This window comes from Falco peregrinus, chromosome 6, assembly GCF_023634155.1.
Source record: "Falco peregrinus isolate bFalPer1 chromosome 6, bFalPer1.pri, whole genome shotgun sequence".
Classification (NCBI taxonomy): Eukaryota; Metazoa; Chordata; class Aves; order Falconiformes; family Falconidae; genus Falco; species Falco peregrinus.
Genome location: NC_073726.1, coordinates 63,099,642 through 63,120,634, shown reverse-complemented (window position 1 = coordinate 63,120,634; position 20,993 = coordinate 63,099,642). Strand labels below are relative to the sequence as shown.

Below are 20,993 nucleotides of genomic sequence, written 5' to 3'. Positions count from 1 at the left end.
GCTCAGACCAAGGACATGGACTTGGGACAGTGAGTTCAGGTATAGTAAAATGATTGCAGCTGTGCATATCCATACTATGATGACAAAAACAAGTCTCTTGGCAGAGGCATGCCTGGGCGGTTCACCTATCGCTGCAGGCACCTCCAACACACCCCCTGGCCAAAGTGACTGCTCGCTTCTCCTCATTTGGAAACAACCCAAAACACTGCAGAGCCAATACCTTCCCAAGGGACAAAAAGATAACAGTTACTTTGAACTTCTGTTGAATAAAGTAAGCTCCTAAACAGAAAAAGAGCACAGTCATTTTGGCTGGCTCTGAAACTGCAGGGTCTCATGTAGCACAGCCTGTTACTCCCATCCAGTCCTCCCATGGAGCAGCAACTTGGTCCCACAGAGCAGTAACTTACTCTGGAAGCCAGAGTACTACTCAGTGCAAATTGATGGGATTGTTTTTGAGCTAGAACCCTACACACTATAAGTAAGCCACTGATGCTGGACCTTGTACTGAAGTCCTGCTCTGTATTTGAGAAGGTCGCAACAGTGAAGAGAAGATGGAAGGCTCCTCTCTGAGAATGATTTGAGCAAACTTGTAATATATACCAACTTTATGTTTGCCATATACTGCAGCTGATAGGTCTCCTACTACTTGTAAATCCATCAGGAAAAGAACTTCAGAGGAGATTATTCACAAATTCATGTGGAAAAATTTCAATCATAACTGAGTGCTATCCTTTTTACATATTGAAAAGTTTAGTTCTGATATTTGTAATGATGAATTTAACTTTGGAAATGACAGCATTTGAGGGGGGGACAAATTTTTTTCCCCACTTTTTTTGTTTCAGAATGTACTTTGCTGTTGTTTAAAAAAAGTGATGCCTGTTTCAATAGGCTTCTATCACTACAGAGAAAAATAAACATTCCCATCAAGTGTAACACTTGGGTTAACCCAAAATGTTCTGCTTTGCTTCTTTGGTTTTGATAAAAAACCTGGAAGATTTCTGTCTTTTTCTGACCTGAACTTACACTCTGTAACTTTTTTATGTGTCCAGTGAATCAAAAACCCCCACAATTCCACAATGACTATTCTGTCTTCTTGATTTTAAGCATGATATTTTACATATGTGTAATGTTCTCTCTCAGACCAAGGTATTTACTCGAGTTTTGGCTTCCCAGCTATCATCTTCTGTAATAGCATGAGACAAGCAAACAGCATATGCCTGCACCAAGCACTGCCTTAGTGTACAGTGGGTCCTATTAAAATGAAGTTGGCGTAAAGACTCTGCTGGTGGGTTTATGCTGTCTCTACAGCCACCCTCAAGCCTGCAGTCAGGACAGAGGTGTTGCCCAAGCAGAACTCATAAGGAAGCTGTACGCTTACTAGAACAGATAAAGATTATGGACAAATAGGCTTTTCAAGAGCAAAAAAATTTGGTTTGATAAGCAGAAATTGAATCTTTACCACGTTCCAATAAACACACAGAACAGCTAGTGTGGAAGCAAAATGGATTCATTTTTAACAACCTGCTTATTGCTGGGCATAATTGAGCTGCCATTACATTACAATACATGTCAGAGCGTGATTATGGCCCTGCAGAAACTGCCTTTCCACAGGGAAGGTGGAGAAGGGACTGCAGAGACTGTAATGTCAGCAGTGGCATAAGGCACCCTGAGTACAGAGCAGTCCAGAAAGGGCAGATAGATGCAGCCAGGCAAGGATTTGCAAAACAGAGCAGGGACAAGAGCCAGGGGTCAGAAGAGCTTAAGAGCCTGCTGAGGTCTGGTGTTTGGGGGTGTATTCCTGAGTGCTGCTTATTTTTGTGTGAAGCTGGGAAAGAACTCTCCTCCTACCCGAAGTGGACATTGAACCCTTCCATAGACATAGTATGGGTTTGCTTTTAGAGGCAGAAATGCTTTCAGCTTAAAGAGTCATGTAGCTTTTCTTTAAATATGTGCCTGTCCTTCTGAGGGTCCAGTCCTTCTTCCATACAGACTGCTTGCTCTTTTTGGACATTGTGCACTGGCCCATCACTGAAATGTATTAGAATATAAACCAAAAGTAAACATAAGAAAAAAGTGAATATAATCAAGTACATTTTAGACATAAAGACAGCAGATAGAAGGAGCTGAGTACATAAAGGAGACTGCTCAGAAAAAAAGCCTTCAAGCTACACAGGAAAAACAGCAGTTGTCACTGTAGCCACATATCTGTGTGCAACTGGGACATGAACAGAAAAGAGTTTGGGTCTTGGAGCAAAAAACAAATATGCAAGCATGCAGCACTCTGACAACTGCATGAGCAACCCTGAGGGATATCTGAGTAGGACAAACATTAATGTTTCCCCAAAACACATTGAAATCCTCTTAAACTCGGTGTCTCAGTTACAGGATGTAATTCTGTGCCGTGAGCTCTCTCTTGGTAGCTACTGGCTTGTGCACTCACCTACCTGGATATGCAGCTCTCCTACCTTCAGTCCATCCTGGCCCACAATGGGGACTTCATTTATCATGAATGTCATCATGAATTACTCAGTTCATCTGTGCTGAGTTTGGCCACTACTTCCCTCCCTAGGAAGTCTGCTTCCTAGGTGAGTCTAGATTACATCTGGACTGGGGAGCAGCTGTGGTGCTTGGTGAATGAGCAGTCCTGGACCTCCTGTTATCCAGATGCAGGGTGAGGCTGGAGCACAGCACAGCTCCCTTTGGGCTCTTGTTTCCCATGGAGATCAAACCATGTTGGGGGGTAATTCCTAGCCAAGTTTCACCCCAGGACAGAAGTAGGGTGTGGGCAGGATGTGAATCTGGGAGTGAGGAACTGCTCTGCCCAGGCACAGACACAAGAGTGACTGAATAGCCCTCCCGGAGTAACAGAATTTTTTTTCTCCAGTTCTTAAAGCAAGGAGAGGATGAATCTCCCCAGGTCCACACAGACACCTCCTTTACAGAAAGGCAGCCTGGCTGCTGATGGCATCATGAGATCTCTCCTTTCTTTAGGCTTCCCTTCAATTCCCTATTTCTCAGTCTGACTCTTGCTTCCACGTTTTCTTCCCTGTTTTGAGAGAGGATTTATTTTCAAGACTTTCACATTTTCAGCTCGCTCACCCCTCCTCCTCTCCCCTTCATCTCCAGCATAGTTTTATAGGTTGGCTAGAGAGGCAAAAACCTCAAAGCCAGTGCTGGAGGCACCGTCCCTTGATCACTCCAAAGCACAAGCTGGGAGGAGGAAAGGGTTGAGCTGTGCTCTCTGCCTGCATTCCCACATGCAACTGCCCAGAGAGACCCCAACAGCCTGGGCATCCCCCAGCCTCATCAAGGATCAGAGGGGCTCCAAACACCCCAAGGTCTGGCCCTCATGGGAGTTGACAGCTGCAGGGCCGTTCCACTCCAGGGAACAATCTGATCATATTTTGTGGTTTTTGTGTTTTTCTTTTTCCTATTTCATGTGGTTGTGTGAGGCAATAATGGCCAGAGCAGCTGTCCCCACATCTCCTCCCTGTGCCGCCCCTCTGAGACAAACTTAGTGCATTTCCCTGGGTCAGTACCAAGCCAGCAACAGAAACCCTGGGGACAAGCTGAGAGGTCTCCCTGCCCAGAGAAGCCCACCAACAGAGAGTCTGAACTAACTCCTGTAGGTAACCTGCATCTCTCAGTTGATTTTATTGAGCAGTAAGGGGTACAAGAAGAAAAATTCCTCACGAGGTCTTCCTCCTTGTCCCCACTCTTCACCTACATATCACCACCTTCCCCGTCTCTGCTGCAGATGTCACTGAGCACAAAGTCTGTGTCTCTGAGGCACCATGGTTATGGCCCAGGTGGGGAAAGGTGGAGGTTATCGCATCATGCATGTGTGTGTCCTACACCACTTTACACGGGGCAAAGTCCTTTGTGCTGAGTTAGAACAGCCCAAGGTCTGCTCTGGTTTACACACCCCAACACTCATGAATTCACTAGTGACAGCTCTAAGGAACTGAAGCTGCAGGTCAGGCTTGTACTATTACATCCCTTTCCTCCAGACACCCATCCATTTCCCTACTACATTGCCGACAGCATGCAAAACTGATATAAGTACACCTATGCCAGGTCCCTTGTCAAGCCTTCGTGCTGGGGGAGACCGCATGTTTGCACAGAAAGAATTGGCTTCATTGAGAGGAGAAACCACCCAGCCACCAGTGCAGACATGGGCCAGCTAAGCCCCATCCCCTCATTTGCCGTCAGGGTAACTGGAGAAAACCATGACTGAGCCTGTCTAGTTTAGGTACCTGCTTTCAGGTAATAAAAGTCACATCCAAGAAGTGGCGGTTACTCTCCTTCCTATACTAGTTCCCCTGCAGATTTTCCTTTACAGCTGATAGCAACTTGGTTAGTAAACAGCAACATATTTAACCAGAAAATATCAACAGACTCCCTAATTCACTTACAAACATGCACGCCACTGACATACAGACATTTTGCAGGACTGCATTACAGTGGTCAGTTCACAGATTTAAACTAGCTCTGCTGCCGTTGGTATGAATTTCCCTTCATCTTAATGAATCAAATATGTCCTGTAACTCATAACCATTTTTCATTTGTAGTAATAGCACACAAACTTTTCATTTCCTAGTCAGTTCAATTTACTAATGGAAAGTATGCAGGCCACAACTTTTTACAGCGTTCTATAGAAAAAGCTGCTTTCAGGCACAACTATTATATGATGATGTTCTAAAAAAGAAAAAAAAACATGTCACAAACCCAATATAACAGCGTATTTACTTGGGAGCATAGAGTACCCAGTTGTTTGTGTTGCAACACAACCACCCTGAATTGCAAGGATTTTGTGCTTTTTAAACAGGATCCACGACATCTGGGAAATATTTCTGCAAGAATGAATAGGCACACAATGTCCTGAAAGGTAAAAAGGTCCTTGCTTTCCCAAAAGTTTTTCAAATTAGTCAACACAAGTTGCTGAGTCCCTTTTTGGTGTAAATAAAGTGCTGTCATTTTGATGCTGTTGTGTAGGTACCCTCCAACCCCTCTGCAGATGTACCACTGGTAGGAGATGGTGGGCTTATTTGTATCAGATTTACTGAGGTGTACAGGGGCTAAGAGGGTGATAGCTGCCCCCAACAGAAATGTTTCATGCAACATGTGCACTATGAGTCACATAGCTTATGCAGGTTATATTTGCCTTTCTATACATTATACACATATACATCTACATACTCAGATGTCAGTCTCAGGTTATGGCCCAACTCACTTCTACCTCTCACTTGAGCAGTTACAGTGGAGTATTTCCTTCCTAAATGGAGAAAATGCATTTTTTTCCACCTCATATCAGTTAAAAGTAGAGGTTTTAATTTAAAAGTTTGAAAACAAATTTTAACTATAGAAGACTACTTCTGCTCCAAGACTTTAAAGGATTTTAATCCCAGAAAAGAAATGCGTGCTGCTTTCCCCCATTATGGCAATGAAATTGAATCACAAACATGACCACAAATACCCTAAGCAAATGTTGCTGCAGTGCAAAACTGTAAAGACCTGGTCACGTCTCCTGAAGGAAAATATTTACCTCAAATGTGCGCAGAACTTTAGCCAATGCCCCAACTTCTTCTTTCAGAGAGAAAATCAAAGAAATCACACCATTTTTATTTGAGGACTCTTCAATGTACATAGATTCCTGAAAGAAAAGAAAGCAAACAACAAAAAAATTTACATTCACCATAGGAGTCAGTTTTGCTTTGCTCCACTTACCTTTTACAAGGCATCAGCCATGTAAAGAGAGTATAAAGTTGCTTTAAGTAGGAATCAAGGCAACTGTTGCTGTCAGAAATCAGAGTAGGGTAGTCAAAAAGGACATGACAATGGTCTAGTATCATCTCTGCCTTGCTTCACCTCTCAAGTGTATCAGGCTCAGGGGTGACTGGAAACATTTCTGCACTTCGGTTTCAGCTGCAGTACAAAGACCTTCCCTCAGGCTTCTCTTCATTGACACTCAGGATTAAGCAGAGCTGTGTAGATGAGCTCTGTGCAGAGATGCAGGTGAGGATCTGTTTCCCTTCAGTTCTGCTTGTACCTTCCAGGTAGCCCCAGGTAAGGTGGTATTCATAAAAGGGATATGAAAGTTGGTGTAAAAACAAAATAATACCACAGCAAACAAACAAACCCACCCCACAAATTTAAAAAAAAAAGGGGGGGGAGGGGTGGGAATATTGGAGCAAACATTTAGATCTTCCCTAAATCCCACAGTGAGTAAAGACTCAGAGCAAGATGTGTTTTCATTTCTGTTTGTTCCCTTTCTCTTATTGATTTTCTGCTCTGCAAATTCCAGAAGGCATTTTCCAGTATTCCCAAGCAAGAAGAATGGTTATTTTAATTATTTTCATGGTTCTCATTACCAGAATGTAATTCTTAGTATGTGTCAGTACATGTGTTTCTTTTCACAAAACGCCTGTTAAGTAGGGAAGAGCTATTTCACCACTTCAGAAACAGGAAACAGCCCTGGAGTGGGGCCAGATTTTCAAAATTATCTGGGTACCTGACGCAGCACTTACATGCTTGCTGAGATTTCCAGAATCATTTAAATGTTCTGATGTCAGAGTAAATTTGATGCACAACCATCACAAACTTTTGGAAGTCACATTAATGCCTTATTTTCTGGGTTTTTTTTAACATCTACTGGCCTCGGGCAAATTGCTCCTGGTTGGTGTTTCACAGATCACACCAGACATCTGCAACACAGTCAGGTACGAGTCCAGGGTCAAAACTTGACTCAAGGTATCCATTCATTTTTTCTTCATGAAGATCTGTATTTTTAGTCAGAGCCTGTCCTCATTACAGTTATTGCTTAACTTAACATACAAGTCAAAGTCGCTGATCCCAAATATTGTCCTTAAAAAGACAGCCTTTGTAGCAGATAAATTAATAAGCAAATGCAGCTGCCCTGAAGCCATAAAGTTCTTGGTGGAATTACATTTTCTGAAGCAGCATTATAAGGAACTGCCACCTTCTGCAAGATAAATAATTGCCAATTCTTCAGGCTGTCTTTGGGGTCCTGCTAACCTCAGAAGAGACTAACACCAGATTTTTCTATCTGGCTTTATTACTAGAGGTTGCAAAAGTTATCCAAATGTTTTCCACCTTTATAGGGAACCCCTAGTGCAAGCTGTAGTAGAGGTACTGTGGTTTTGGGGTGGGGTTTTTTTTGGTGGGTTTTTTTTCCACCAGTGGAACTAATGACTGTGCTACTTCCCACAACATCTCTGTACCTCCCAAATCCTCACACAGCCCAAAAGCCAGCCCAGCTCTTACATGGTGGAGACCAATAAGAAAAGCAGTCAGGAGCCATGTGGCAGCTGGTGTAAATTAATCCCATTCACACCTCAAGCAACCACAAGGGAAAACAATGACAGCAGCCTGTCAAAAGGCAAACCAAATGTTAGTAGTCCAGGCATTTTATGGTAGTGTAACCCAAACTGTTATTTGCAATACCATCCATGCATTGCTTTGCCCTTCTGTTTTCCCCCACCACAACCAAAACTAATCTCAAGGACAGAACTGTGCTACATCAAGGTCTGCCTGACAGACTGAGAATTTGGTTTTCATGGTCTGCACTGAAACTGATTTAAAAGTCATGCAGTTATGTATTTAAAATACTCTTGCCAAGGCATGTTGTGAGGACCAACTTCTATGGCAGGTTGACTTGAATCTGCATGACAAAGGAAGAATTTGTGGTTTGGAGACCTGCAGGGGATATAATGCATGGTTCAAGTCCTGCAAGGTAATTCTAATGTTAATTGATCTCTTTATACCATGAGATTACCCCAAATTACTTACAAACCTACTTTCCAACCCCAATAGATTCTTACTGGTCACTAGCCTTGATGTGTTGACATCAGCCACTTTTGATCTGTCCTCACTCATTTTCCCACTCTTGTAAATTGATTTATGTTGGTGCTTAAAAGTAAGACACAGTGCAGTAGGGAGTAGGCACTAATCCTGCAAACAGAGCGATACTTGCTTAACTTCTTGTACATCTGCATATGTACTCAGTTCACTGGAACATCTCTGTATAAATTTCAGTTCATGCCTGAGTCTGTCCGCAGAGATGACAGCTTTCATTGCAAGGGGAAAGAAGAGCGAAATGATTGTTTTCCTGGTACCCAGTCCTCAGCAGTATATATGAAGGCAATATGCATCAATACACACTGGAGACAATATACATCAACATATACACTGGAGGTAATATCACATCATCACAATACACATCAACATACACACAACCACTCACATTTGTTGCTGAGCTTTTTCTAGTACCTGTGCATAGTTCTGTTGATCACAGTTTATTCATTCTGAATTCTAATTCTAATTACTTGGTTTGCAACACAGAGAGGAACTGCAACACTGAGGTAGTTCTACTGTTCTGTTACTACGGTGATTCTGATTAAGAGTTGAACAAATTGTTTCATTGTCATTGAAACATTGCCTATATGATATGTATATGTGATTTACAAATGTGGTGTGAAATAAATTAAGCTCTAATTTTCTTCCAAGTCTTTTTTTTTTTTTTTCCCCAGAAGGTAGAATAATAACCAGTTAATGAATATGAACATCCATCCCTGGATCTAGTACAATATTAAAGATAGATTATGTATAGGTACAAAGATGGGTTTACCTGAGCACAATGCAAATCTGCATCTTTAACCACTTCACACACAGACTGATATTGCCTTTCTGACACATGTGACAGTATTGGAGGTCAATAACACAGACCTGTCAGCCTTCTAATCCACTCCTCAGCTGGTTAGATAAAGCCCTGGAGAGTGAATTCCAGCACTATTGAAGCCAGAGTAAGATCTTCTTGCAGTTTCAGTGAGAGAAAAATTTAACCTCTATGTAGTAAATTCCAGATTTATAAGGTACACAAAATAGTAGGGGGAAAAAAAAAAGGACTTGGGGAGGTATTTCAAATGAAGTAAGATTTCTAAGTTACTTCTGAAAATAGAACTAGTTTCCAGGACAGATTTCTTAAGGCATTTAGATGCTCAGCTCCCATAGATGTCATTAGGAGCAAGCAATTACACAACTTGCAAAAGTAGCAAGGTGAGACCCTAGAGAATTGTTGTGGGAGTTCAGCCTCAGCACACAAAGCAGTAGGAAACCAGGCTTTCTCCGCTGCTCCGCTCTTAGAAAGGCCTGCAGTACCTGAAGCTCATTTTTGCACATCTTCTGCAGCTTGTCTCTGGCTTCATCAGCATCGCATAGGACAGGTACATACAGAATTTGGTCCTAATAATTAACCATTCTGGCCTCAGGTTACATCATTTGCCCCTGCAGTAAGTACAGTGCCTGTAATCAAAAGGCACGGGCTCCAGGACTTTCCTGTATTTCCCAAAGCAAAGGTTACGAAGTCAGTCAGTAAACATTAAAAAAGATGGATGTCAGAGCTCCAGAATTTAACAAACAGCTCCCCCAGAAGAGTACATTAAGTTCAGCTGCCTTCCCTTAACAGAAAAAAGACAGCTTGCTTTTATCACATAGGTTTAACACCTCTGATTAGCTGCTGGTCTTTGCTGCTGCTGCTGCTGCTGCTGCCGCTGCTACCCTTTGCCATATACGCAAGGATACTGTTGCAGTGTTAATTTCATTCTCACTGCACTTTTGTAAGCACAATTAATAACAGAGAAGTATGCTGTCTGCCAAGAGGGAGAACGGCAGCACCTAGGCACCACAAAGCACTGAGACAGGCATGTTTCCTCCCATCCTGGGTTACACAGCCTCTCAGAGAGTGGGGGACAAGATCTGCAAGCGTGGCGGAGGGCAGGAGGGAGGCAGCAAGCACAGACCCCATCACTTACCTGGAAAGGGTCGCCATTTGTTTTGCAGTGCTGTGCATCCATGTTGCGGAGACAGTGACACCCACGCAGGGAGGACCCTTCACTGCTGCAGGTGAAGCCTTCTGACCCTACTAGAGTGGCCAGAGCACTGTGCAAAGCTATTTAAAGTGGAGCAAGTGAGGCAAAGCCATCCCCTTCCCCCCCTTCCCCAGCTCCCTCCCCTGGACACCCTGCCAAGGGGGCGTTCTCCCTACACGCCCCCATCCACGCCTGGCACATGGACGAGCCGCTCCACACTAGCCAGCCCCTGCGGATCCCACCCCAGCACACAGTGGCTCACCAACATATTGTTTCTATCTGCGCCCAACGTAGATGAGCAGCATGCTTTGAATTAACAGCCTTCCTCCTCCTGATCAACACCAGCCGCTGTTTTCATTTTTGCACGTCAACATGTCGTCTTCAGCTCAGCCTCCCCCCTTGTCCATTCCCATCGCTGGATGCCTGTTCAGCGTCAGGTGGGTTTTGCCTCAGGGCTCACTCCACGTGACCAGAGATCAGATGTTCCCTAGGATCTGATCTGATCTTTGGATGCCAAACACAAGCCAGTGAAGGCTGTGGCACAGCCTTTTGCCTTCAATAGGGCCTTTTGGGCTGCATCCAAGAGGTCAGAGACCAGGTGACATCTCTCCACACACCAGACATTGGAGAGAGAGACCCAGTGTAAAGGAAGTGTGAGACAGGAGTTAGCTACGTGAACCTCACACCGTGATATGAGTCTGGACATGGAGAAAGGGAAGAAGGTAAAGGAAGAAAAGGAGCAGGGAAGAATAAATCCGAGCTAGAGGGCAGGAGGATGCAAAAGAACTACAGAAGATGTATGTGTGCTTGTATATTGTGTCAGCTATGGAGAGCTACAAGGGAAACAGGGTGGGGGACATACAAGATTTCGGAAAGGGTTGGTAAAGGATTGGTATAAAAGAGCTCAGATTCAGTTCAGAAAGAGTCACCAAAGGGTTTGAGGGAATAAAGGAAAGCTGTAGCCCAATACTAGAGGGCAGGTGGGAAAAAAAATGGTCAAGTATCTATCTTGCTATGTGGAAAGATGAAGTCTACTGAGATAAACTACATCAAGGCAAGTAATCTTGCTAAATTTTTGTGATTATGATAAATTCTGTGAAATAGAGAAAACATTTCTTTATAGTTATTTTAGCCTTGAGGGAAGCTCTACTGCCTGCACCAGTGCAAACTCAGATTGGTAGATACTAACAAAGACTTACTATGAATTACTGGTACACATGAAATCCAATTGCTGCTAAATCTGATCAGACTTATAGTAGGGAGACTGAGTTGGAACCACTTTCAGGGATCTCAGCCTGAACCCATGTTCAACCCGTGACTGTGGAGTCCAGCTCACTGAAATTATCAACTGTATACTGTGCATCTGAAGTAACTCGGTGCTTTGGGCACAAATACAGAACTTTTTTGGAAGAGTTGCTTATTTGTGCATCCGGTGGCTGCACACAAGGGTAGAAAGTTATTTTCTGAAGTGATTGGCAAGCTGGTAGTACAAGCTGGCAGGTCAAGGTAGGCAGCCAAATGCAATGCACACATAACACACTGGGCCCTGCTGACACTATGGCAGCAGGTCAGGGCAAGGAGACATGGAGCAGTAGCGGAAAAGGAAATTAAGCTTAGTAATAGTCAGCAGAATAAAAACTAGTGGCTTTGAATGGCTCAGCCAATAAGTTCACTACTGTAGGCAGTATTTTGTGCTCTATGTTTGTGCAGCACCAGGCACAGTCCTATCCATGATAGGGACATTAAAGGCCACATTGCAAAAACAACCAGGGAGATAATGTTGGTGACATCACTGATTATAGTTCTGTGCAGGACAAGACAGCGACAATAAAGTCTCCACAGCTACTGGTCTTATTTACTTTCCCCATACACCATGCCTCTCTACCTGGTATATTTTTCAACTAGATTTTAGATAATTTAAATATATGCTACAGCTGGCCAAAATAACAGTGGCATCAAAAAGTATTTTTTCTGTCATTTGTTTGTGCCTTCCTCTTTCTTTTTTCCTTTTCTTTTCTTTAACCTTTGATCTATCTCTTTTCCTTCTCTGGCTTTTACAAGCATTAGCATTTTTTTTCCTTTCTTCCATCCCTTTCCTTATGCGTTACACCCTCTGTTCACTCTATCCTGACAGTAATGGCAAGGCAAAGTGAAGTATTGGGTATGCAAAATGTTGCTCATGCCAAATCCTCGTAATTATCTACCTCCTCCTGCCCCCTGCTTTTCTCATTAATATTGCAACTTTCTCTCTTACTCTTATTTGCTACATAATGTAATAATATCACCAGTGTATTGCCAGCTGTTCGCTGTTTCATCAGCTAGGGCTGTCAGAAGTTGCCTGGTAGCACTGGCTGGGGGAAGTAAAGCTCCTCCTTGCCAAGTGGAATTCCCAAATTCTCTTGTACTAGAGCAAAGCTGTTTGTGTCTATGTGTGTGTGTCTGTCCAGTGCCATTACAATATGAACACACAATTGCATCAGTACTGGTTACCTTGGACCATTTCAGAGTCAAAACTGCCGGAGCTTCCCAGTCCTCTTCAAAGTACTAGTTCAGCATACCAGGCACGGGTTTGTCCCTCTGCAGTGACATTGATAACTGGAATTTCCTACTCGGGTTTCAAGTTGCCCCATGTGAGTTGTTCCCCAGCCCCTGAGTGAGCACCTGAACTTTGGGTCTACTAGTCCTGCTCTGAGCTCTGGTTGCAGGACTGCGCAGCCCCACTGCTTTCAACCATATGCTGGTATGCACTAATGTCCCACGTTGCCTCCATCTAAAAACGCCTTTTCGCCCTCAGAAACACACACGCATGCACCACGGATCCATTCCTGGCTGTGCTGCTCAGCCACAGCTAAGAGGGCTCTTTGCACTGAAAGTTGGCAGGTTCCCCTGGCCGGCGTGATGCAAGTTCAAAGGGCCACGGACTTTGGCTGCATTTCAGGCTGCTCTTTCCTGCCCCTGCCTTCAGCCAGTATTTGCAGAGCTGCAGCTTCTGGTTTGGGCAGGGATGCCCCTTCCCGTGCAAGGACACTGTGACTCCCCTTGGCCTGCAGCTCCCTCCCTTCCCTGCTGGTTCGGGGTGTCCCGGTGGATTTGAGAGAGCAGTAAGCAACCGAGGGAGCATTCCTAGTAAAACCAGGAGCTCCCGAAAATTTCTCAGATGAGGATTCATGAGTAGCTCGGGGTGTAGGGGTGTGGATGCGTACGGCATAGGGGGTCCCCCTTATCCCTATTGTGTATGGATTTACCAGAGGTCTCCGGGTGCTGCAGGCACCCCCCATCCCGTCCCCAGAGGGTTTCCCCTGCCTCCTGCCCTCCGCAGCGCGGCGTGCCCGGGAGGTGGCACTGTGTCCTCACGGCAGCGCCCGCCGAAGCCAGGAGCTGGGCAGGGGGAACACCCGGCTGCCCCCGCCGCCTGCCCCGGGGGGGGTCCGCCTCCCAGGCTGCGGGCAGGTATCACCCAAGCCCCTCGCCCACCCCTCCTGCCAGAGGACTGCGGCTTCGGAGGCGCCGGGAAAACACCATCCCCCAAGCCTCCGAAATGCAGCTCTCCGAAAAGTGGCGGGGGGCAGCCCGGTGTGATTTATCCCCCGGGGCTGTGACGGACGCGGGACGCGTGGCCGCACAATGGGGCCACCCGGCGGGGCCAGCGGGCGAAGGGCCCCGCTCCGCGGGCGCGCAGGGCCGGGGGCGCCGCGCACGCCGGTGCCGGTGGGCGGCAGCGCCCGGCGGGGCCCGGGGCAGCGGAGGGGCGAGCGGGCCGGGGCTGGGCCGGGGGGCGACTGCCGCGGCTGCTGCTTTTTTTCTCTTCCCCCCTCCCCCCACCCCTTTTTTGCAGCCCTATATGCAAACTGTCACTTTAGGTTAGCACAAGGCCTGATGTAGCTCATTAGCATGAGCTGTATCTAATATGCTTAAACCCTCTAATTATTTATTATGCCCTAATTGGCAGCCCACGAAATGTCTGCAAAGTGATGAGTGTTCATCCCAAGACGCCGTTCGAGAAGAATTCAGCAGTGTCGCTGGTCAAACGTCATTTTTAATTCTTCATTGGGGCACAGGCTTTATTCCTCTTCGGGGACGGCACAACGGTAGCAGAACTCGTCCCACTCGCTGTCCCGGGAACTAGCCTCCCGCCACCCTGGGCGGGACGGGCAACAATTATTCACGAACACGGTTTAAACGCTCAAAGTCTTTCTTTCTGTAAAGGGACGCTTAGGAAGAGATGTTAAAGTTTATCAAGTACGCCAAAGTGTAGGCAGATGCTCCTTGAAAATTACTTACCCGAAGGAACAGCCATCAGGGGAAAATCGCTTTCTGAAAGTAGCAAAGTTTGGAAAATTATGTTCACAAAGAAACTGTTTCAAAATAAGTTTACCTCTCTGAGGTCGCCTGTCGCCCCCCCAGCCCCACCCCCCCTTGCCTTTTTTCTTTTTTTTCTCTTCCGAGTCTGTATTATGTTTCTTCAGGTTGCGCCAACTATTTATTTATCTTTATTCTTTCTCTCTTTCTTTTCATTCATTATCCTCTCTCTCCCCCCCCATCGCCCCCCCCTTTTTTTTTTTATTTTCCTTCCTTGTGTGTGTGGCTTCTCGGTCTGATCTGTAGCTTGTTACCACCCACTGCACGCTCTCTCCTGCAGCCGAGGTGTTTCTATACAAACTTCAGCGTCCAGTTGTCATATTAATTATTACACTGAGTAATGACTGAAATAGTCAAAATAAGGGGAGACTCAAGAGAGCTTTTTCTTGCTGCTCAAAGATTCAGCAAAGAAGCCTTGCAACAAAGCACTAATTGGTCCCCAGAAATACTCTGACAAGGCATGGAAGATAGGTTTCATAAAGCCCAGCAATTGTGAAGGGGGAAAAGATCCTTGAATAGACCCCACGCTTCTTTTCTAAACTCTCTTGCTGAGCAAAAAATGGACTGCTTCTTGAATACTGGACTGATCTTGAATGCTATACCCAGCAGAGAAAAAAATGCACCATTTATTGTAAGTTTTTTTTCCAGCTATTCATGTGTTCTATGTGGAGAATAAGCTGGTTTTGTTTACCATGAAAGACCTTTTACTTTATTTTCACTCTTGGGGGGGGGAAGCTGGAAAAGGGAGGGGGAGGGCGAGGGGAGGGAGAGAAACACATGTGCCCAAATCCAGACGAGCTGCCTACTGTAACAAAATGGAGTGTAACAAATCCTACAGAAGTCCCGAATGTATCGATTCTTTGAAGATCTATATAGATTAACGACTTTCGTTCTGCTTTTCCAAGACAGCATTTAATCATAACGTAAATGGCCTTTAAAAAAAGAAAAGGGGTGGGGTTGGGGGGGGGGGAAGGCATACCAAAGTTGGGTTTTTTTTGAAAAAAAAAAAAAAACAAAAAACGCAAGGACTTCAAAAGACCTCATGAGTGTGGCTACAATTTAGGCACACAAAAAAGCCACTATAAAATAATGACAGTTCAAGATTTAAAAAAAAAAAGGGGGGGGGGAGAAAAAAGAAAAAACCCCAATGAAAAGGGCAAGGGCTATTTATCATTATGTTAGAATTAAGAATTTCGAAGTGCAGGTGCAGGGCTGTGCATACAAGTGGGTGGAGGCAGGGGACCTTGAAACAGTATTTATTATCTATAAATCTGGCAGCCCCAGGCCCCTTACCCTGAGCAGCGAGCAGACAGGGGAACTGGCAAGATTGGCATTACCTCGGAGAATGCAAGGGGTGAGTTTGTTCCCCAGCAGCAGTGGATGGCAAGGGAGGTGCTGGGCTCTGCCCTCCCTCCTCACCCCCCAACCACCCCACCCCCCCCCCGGGTGCCGGAGCCAGGGAAGCCAAGCCGGGACAGAGCCACGGAGGCAAAATTACATGCAAGTTACACTTGGTGACCTCTGGGCCTCACGTCTTTTGCCTTTTTAAAAGCCCTCTGAGACTGGAAAAGGAAGAACCCAGAAACTCCAGCCTCATTTTGCCATTTTGCAGAAAAAGGGAAGGAATTTCCACATCAGTTCTGGTAGTGTGCTGCTCCAGAAGAATTACTCTGTTTAAATACATATATAGTTTACAGGACTGCAATTATTTTGGTATTACTGTTGCTGCTTCCCAAAGCACCAGGATGCGAATCACAGGGCTGGTTCGTTACTGTTCTTTCACCCCAGCAATGTCACAACATGGAGCTGATGATGCAACAACTATTTTCAGTGCAGAGAATTCTGACATCAGAAAAGGGATGTTGAATAAACCATTCAGAAGACTTGGAACTGAAGAGGGAGAGCTCCCTATACAGAAAATAAGCACAAATGTTTTATCCTGCTTGGGTCTGGCTGTCCTGCCCAAGAGACAAGGCAATCATTTAGTATGTTTCACATGTGATGAGACAATAGGCTAAAAATCAGAAAGAAACTCAGTGACCACTGAAGAGGGACCTGAAATAAATGTGACAGAGGTTAGACCAGACAGAACTGCTTCACCTTTTTCATCATGTGCATTAAAAGCTGCCATGTTAAAAATTGCTAAAAGACTAGTTAGCAGGTGCACATTAAGGCTCTGCCATATGATGATGCTGCTTATCACTGTTCAAACTCATGTGTCCAGCCAGGGTCAGGGATCCAGCGGCAGATGAGAAGTGATCTCTACAGCTCCAGGCTGCAGTAATTGAGGCCAGCAGCAAAGCAGGGCCTGTTTTTGCACTCACTTCCCCTGAAACCTGAACAGGAACGGTGCAGGTCCCCTCTTCCCATGCTTTAGTGCTTGTGCGAGCACCAAGCATGAATGCTGATTGCCAGGGACTTCCTAGAGCCATAATGTCGCCCACGGCAAGACTGTCATACTGCGGCTCTGCTTCTTTTTAGGGAGTTAGAGAGCACACACACGTGAGTTTTCAGAGTGGAAAAGTGTAGAGAGAAGTGGAGATCAGACAGAGCTGAAGGCAGAAAATGTGTTAAAGCTTGCACAGCTACATGGCTATGTGAAATGTAGGGGGGGCAGGGTGAGAAGGCCATGCCAGGGTCCCCACTGCTGCTCATGCCAAGAGCAGGACCACCAGCACGCCCCAGTGCTGAGCCTAGCCATGTCTCCCAGGCTGCCCATGCCCTGGCAGCTCCAAGGGTCGGTGTGACCACCAAGCCACACCAGCCTGAAGCTCTCAGCACCTCAGCACTGCTTTTCCACATTTGGCCCTGAGCCACAAGTGAGGATTCACCTGGCAGCAGCGATCACTTCCCCCGCATCGGTGCCCTGCTTCTGCTTTGCAGGGTAGCATGGGAGGCAGCAGGGGCTCGGCGAGTTCCCTGGGGACCAGCAAGCAGGCTGCATGACCTGGGGAATGGGCTCTGGCAGCGGAGGAAGAGCTGGCTCCACACCTGCTTGCTCTGCTTAGCACACCCAGGCTTTACGTTGTCCTCTAAAACAGACCTGCTCCCCGCCGGTGTCGGTGGCCGTACTGCAATGCTCTGACCTGCCACTTTGGAAGCAGCCAAGAGAGATTCAGCCTTTCCCTCCAGACAGGCTCGTCCCCTGGCACTCCGCATGTCAAAGGGGTGCCACAAGTGACCTCTGCCGAGGCTCCGCACGCTGCTGCTCCGAGCAGCGCTCCCCCGAGCACCCGCGCCGGCTCCCCGCGCAGTCCCGCTCTAACAGCGCCGTCAGGCCGCCCGCGGGGCCGGCACGCGCGGCTCCGGCCGCTGGGCGGGAGCGGGCCCGGGGAAGCGGGCCCCGGGCGGCGGGTCGCGGACACGCAGGGAACTCGGGCTCGCAGCACGCGGTGAGCAGAGGACGCTGTACGGGGCATCCCAGTGCTTCCCAGGGGACGAGGACGAAATGGCCCCGTCGCCGTGCCGCACACGACGAAGTTTCCCTTCCCGGCTGCCAGCGCACATGCACACCCGCACCCCGGCGCTGGCAAAGGGCGCTTCCCCCGTGGGCACGCACCGGCCTGGTGGCCCCGGCCCCGCGCCGGCACCTGCCGCGCCGCGGCTATCCCCTCTGAATCCCGGCAGGTGCCGCCAAGGCCGCCCCCGGCCCCGCGAGCGCCCCGGCGGCAGCCGGAGCAAAGGAAGCCCCGCACCTCCCGGGGCTGCCCGCATCCGCCCGCACCCCGGCTCCGCCGGCAGCCTCCCGTCCCCCGTCCCCCGCCCGCCGCAACGGCTTCCCGACGCGCACCCCACCTCCGCGGGGAGCGGGAGGACACGGCAGCAAGCGGCGCCCGGGCACCCCCTCCCCCGGGCAGGGCCACCCCCTCTCCCTTCCGCCTGCACCCCACACCGAGCCGCGACACCCACCCCCCCAGCCCCCTCCCCGCGGCGGCCCACGCGCGCCGCCTCCAGCGCCGTCGGGCCGCGCCCGCCGCCGCCGCCCCGCGCGGCGCCCCGGCGCGGGTGTTTGCTCAGGGCCGGGAGCGCGGCACGCGCCGGGCGCACGCACTTGCAACAACAAACCCGCGAGGGGTGGGGGCGGCGGGCCGGGGGCGGGGGCGCGGGGGGCCGGCGGAGGGGGGCGGGGGGAGGCGGGGCCGCGCGGCGGTCAGCGCGTGTGCGCCGGGGCCGGCGGGGGGGGTGCGGGGGTGTGTGTGTGTGCGTGTGTGCGTGCGGGGGGCGCGGGGGGCGGCTGTGTGCGCGCCCGCGCCCCCCTCCCCCGCCACCCCCCGCCGCTGAAAAGGCGGCGGCGCTGCGCGACCCGCGGCCGGCAAAGCCCGGGAGCGTGGACGGCGCAAGGTGCAGAGTGTGTGTGTGCGAGCGCGGGGGGAGAGAGTGCGTGCGTGTGTGCGTGTGTGTGTCTGTGTGTCTGTAGGAGACGGGGGGGGCGAGCCCCGTCCGCCCCTTATAAGAGACACAATCCCCAGCCACTTTTTTGCAAAAGGGGCTTTGCAAAGCAGCCTGCGCACACGCGAGCGCCACGAGCCTCCCCGCGGCCGCCGCACGGAGGGCGAGAGGGAGGGGGGCGGGCAGCGCCGCCCGCCATCCCCGGCCGCCCGCCCGCTCCCGCTGGTCGCCGCTGCCGCTCCTCCCTGCCCGCCGCCTCTCGCGCTCTCTCTCTCTCCCTCTCTCTCAAGCGAGCGCGGCAAAATAGTTTTTTTACCTCCTTTCCAGTTTTGTTTCGGGTGGTGGGGGGACGGGCACCGGCCGCCGCTCGGGCGCCCCCGCCTCGCAGGACGCCCCCGCGCCCATGGCCAGCGGCAGCCCCGCCAGGATGGCCAGCGGCGCCGGGCAGCCGCCCTTCCTGCAGCCGGCGTGCTTCTTCGCCGCCGCGGTGGCCGCCGCCGCCCCGCCGGGGCCGCCGCCCGGGGCGCCGCCGCCGCAGCTGAGCCCGGCGGGCGGGCACCCCTCGCCGGGCGGGAAGCCCTCGGCGCCGCGGGCCGCCAAGCGGCAGCGCTCGGCCTCGCCGGAGCTGATGCGCTGCAAGCGGCGGCTCAACTTCAGCGGCTTCGGGTACAGCCTGCCGCAGCAGCAGCCGGCGGCCGTGGCGCGGCGCAACGAGCGGGAGCGCAACCGGGTGAAGCTGGTGAACCTGGGCTTCGCCACCCTGCGGGAGCACGTCCCCAACGGGGCCGCCAACAAGAAGATGAGCAAAGTGGAGACGCTCCGCTCCGCCGTCGAGTACATCCGCGCCCTGCAGCAGCTGCTCGACGAGCACGACGCCGTCAGCGCCGCCTTCCAGGCCGGCGTCCTCTCGCCCACCATCTCGCCCAGCTACTCCCACGACATGAACTCCATGGCGGGCTCCCCCGTCTCCTCCTACTCCTCCGACGAGGGCTCCTACGACCCGCTCAGCCCCGAGGAGCAGGAGCTGCTCGACTTCACCAGCTGGTTCTGAACGCCGGCGGCCCGCGCGGCAGGTGGGTACGCGCCCGCGGAGGGCCGGGGCGGGGGGGGCGGACGGACACGGGGCGGCGTGGGGTGCAGCCGCGCGGGGGGACCGCAGCCGGGGTGTCCCCGCAGCCGGGGTGTCCCCGCAGCCGGGGTGTCCCCGCAGCCGGGGTGTCCCCGCAGCCGGGGGCCGCGCGTCCCGCGGTACTTACGAGCGGCTCCGGCAGCCGGGCGCGGCGCTGCTCCCGGCGCGGCTCTGATCTGCTCTCTCTTTTATTGTTACAGGACAGTTGCAAAAGGGAAAAAAAACAAAGCAAAACACAAATATATCACAGACAGAAAGACAGACACAAATCCACTCAGAAAAAGAACCTGTTGCGTTTCCCTCTCCGCCGCCGTCGGAGGGCGGTGCGGGCACGTCTCCCGGCGGGCGGGCACAGCGCTGCGCGCCGCGGGGGCGGTCGGGGCGGCCGCCCCCAGCCCCGGAGCCCGGCCGGCCCTTGCACTGCGCCGCGCCGCCCAGGACTGCGCCCCGGCGGAGCGGGTGGCCGCGGGGGAGCCGAGGGGGCCCCGGCCGGGCCGCCTCCGCCCCGGGCCGCGGGGGAGGGCGGGCGCTGCGCTCCTCGGCCTGCGGAGGAGCCCTTCCTCGGGCCCGGCAGGCAGGCATCCCCCCTCCGCACCCCGCCGCCGCCGCGGCCCTTCAGAGACTGGCGGCCGTCGCTCTGTGGACAAAGTCGGTTCCCCGGTGTGTGTGGAGGTGTTGAAATTCAGCTACGCTGTACTCAAAGAAGACCCCGGAGCCCCGTCTCCCCCGCTCCCCGCGCATCGCCCTCCCCTTGCTCCGAGTTTGTCCTCCCGTTTCCATCATAGAATGCTTCCAATCTTTTTTGTGAATTTTTTTATTATAAGAAAATCTATTTGTATCTACCCTAACCAATTTGGGGATATATTAAGCTATTTTTGTACATAAGAGAGAGAGATTTATAGAGGTTTTGTACAAATGGTTTAAAATGTGTATATCTTGACACTTTTTTTAATATGTAATGCTTATTACCTCTTCATGTTTAGACTTGTAGTCGACGTTACCTTACAACTGCCATTTTTGTATGTGGTTTTGTAAAGGACTTGGATTTCCTCCAGATGTACTTTAGCACCAACGTGTCTTACTTTATAGAAACTTTGTTAATGTATTAATAATGTTATTAAACAATGTTCAAAGTGAACAAAGTTTATGCAGCTATTGTCCAAACGCAAAATGGTAGCCATTTGTTTTTATATGCTGCCTTTTGGAGAAAAAAAAAAAAAAGAAAAAAA

The 20,993-nt window shown here is 49.9% G+C and overlaps 2 protein-coding genes across 4 annotated transcripts in view; one reads left to right on the top strand and one right to left on the bottom strand.

Annotated features, from left to right (window-relative positions):
• The window catches only part of PAH (phenylalanine hydroxylase), a 42,832-nt gene extending 32,513 nt beyond the window's left edge, over positions 1 to 10,319 (bottom strand). Inside the window, exons 1-3 of one of the 3 annotated variants that reach the window (XM_027784017.2) lie at positions 10,150 to 10,318; positions 9,831 to 9,967; positions 5,546 to 5,653 (exon numbers count right to left, since the gene is read on the bottom strand). In XM_027784017.2, the coding sequence (XP_027639818.1) occupies positions 5,546 to 5,653; positions 9,831 to 9,872 (150 nt within the window). In that variant the 5' untranslated portion in view covers positions 9,873 to 9,967; positions 10,150 to 10,318. Of the gene's footprint in view, positions 1 to 5,545; positions 5,654 to 9,830; positions 9,968 to 10,149 lie in introns of all 3 variants that reach the window. The other 2 variants (XM_005235583.3, XM_027784018.2) reach the window with 2 other exon arrangements.
• An 8,606-nt stretch (positions 10,320 to 18,925) lies between these two features.
• ASCL1 (achaete-scute family bHLH transcription factor 1) lies at positions 18,926 to 20,083 on the top strand. The gene is made up of 2 exons (XM_055809305.1): positions 18,926 to 19,708; positions 19,965 to 20,083. Exon 1 carries the CDS (start codon positions 19,039 to 19,041, stop codon positions 19,684 to 19,686), a length of 648 nt encoding a protein of 215 aa, XP_055665280.1. The 5' UTR covers positions 18,926 to 19,038; the 3' UTR covers positions 19,687 to 19,708; positions 19,965 to 20,083.
• Positions 20,084 to 20,993: the final 910 nt, after the last annotated feature.

Coding starts and splice junctions, on each gene's coding strand:
- ASCL1 (XM_055809305.1), top strand. CDS start 19,039: ATGGCCAGCGGCAGCCCCGCCAGGATGGCCAGCGGCGCCGGGCAGCCG.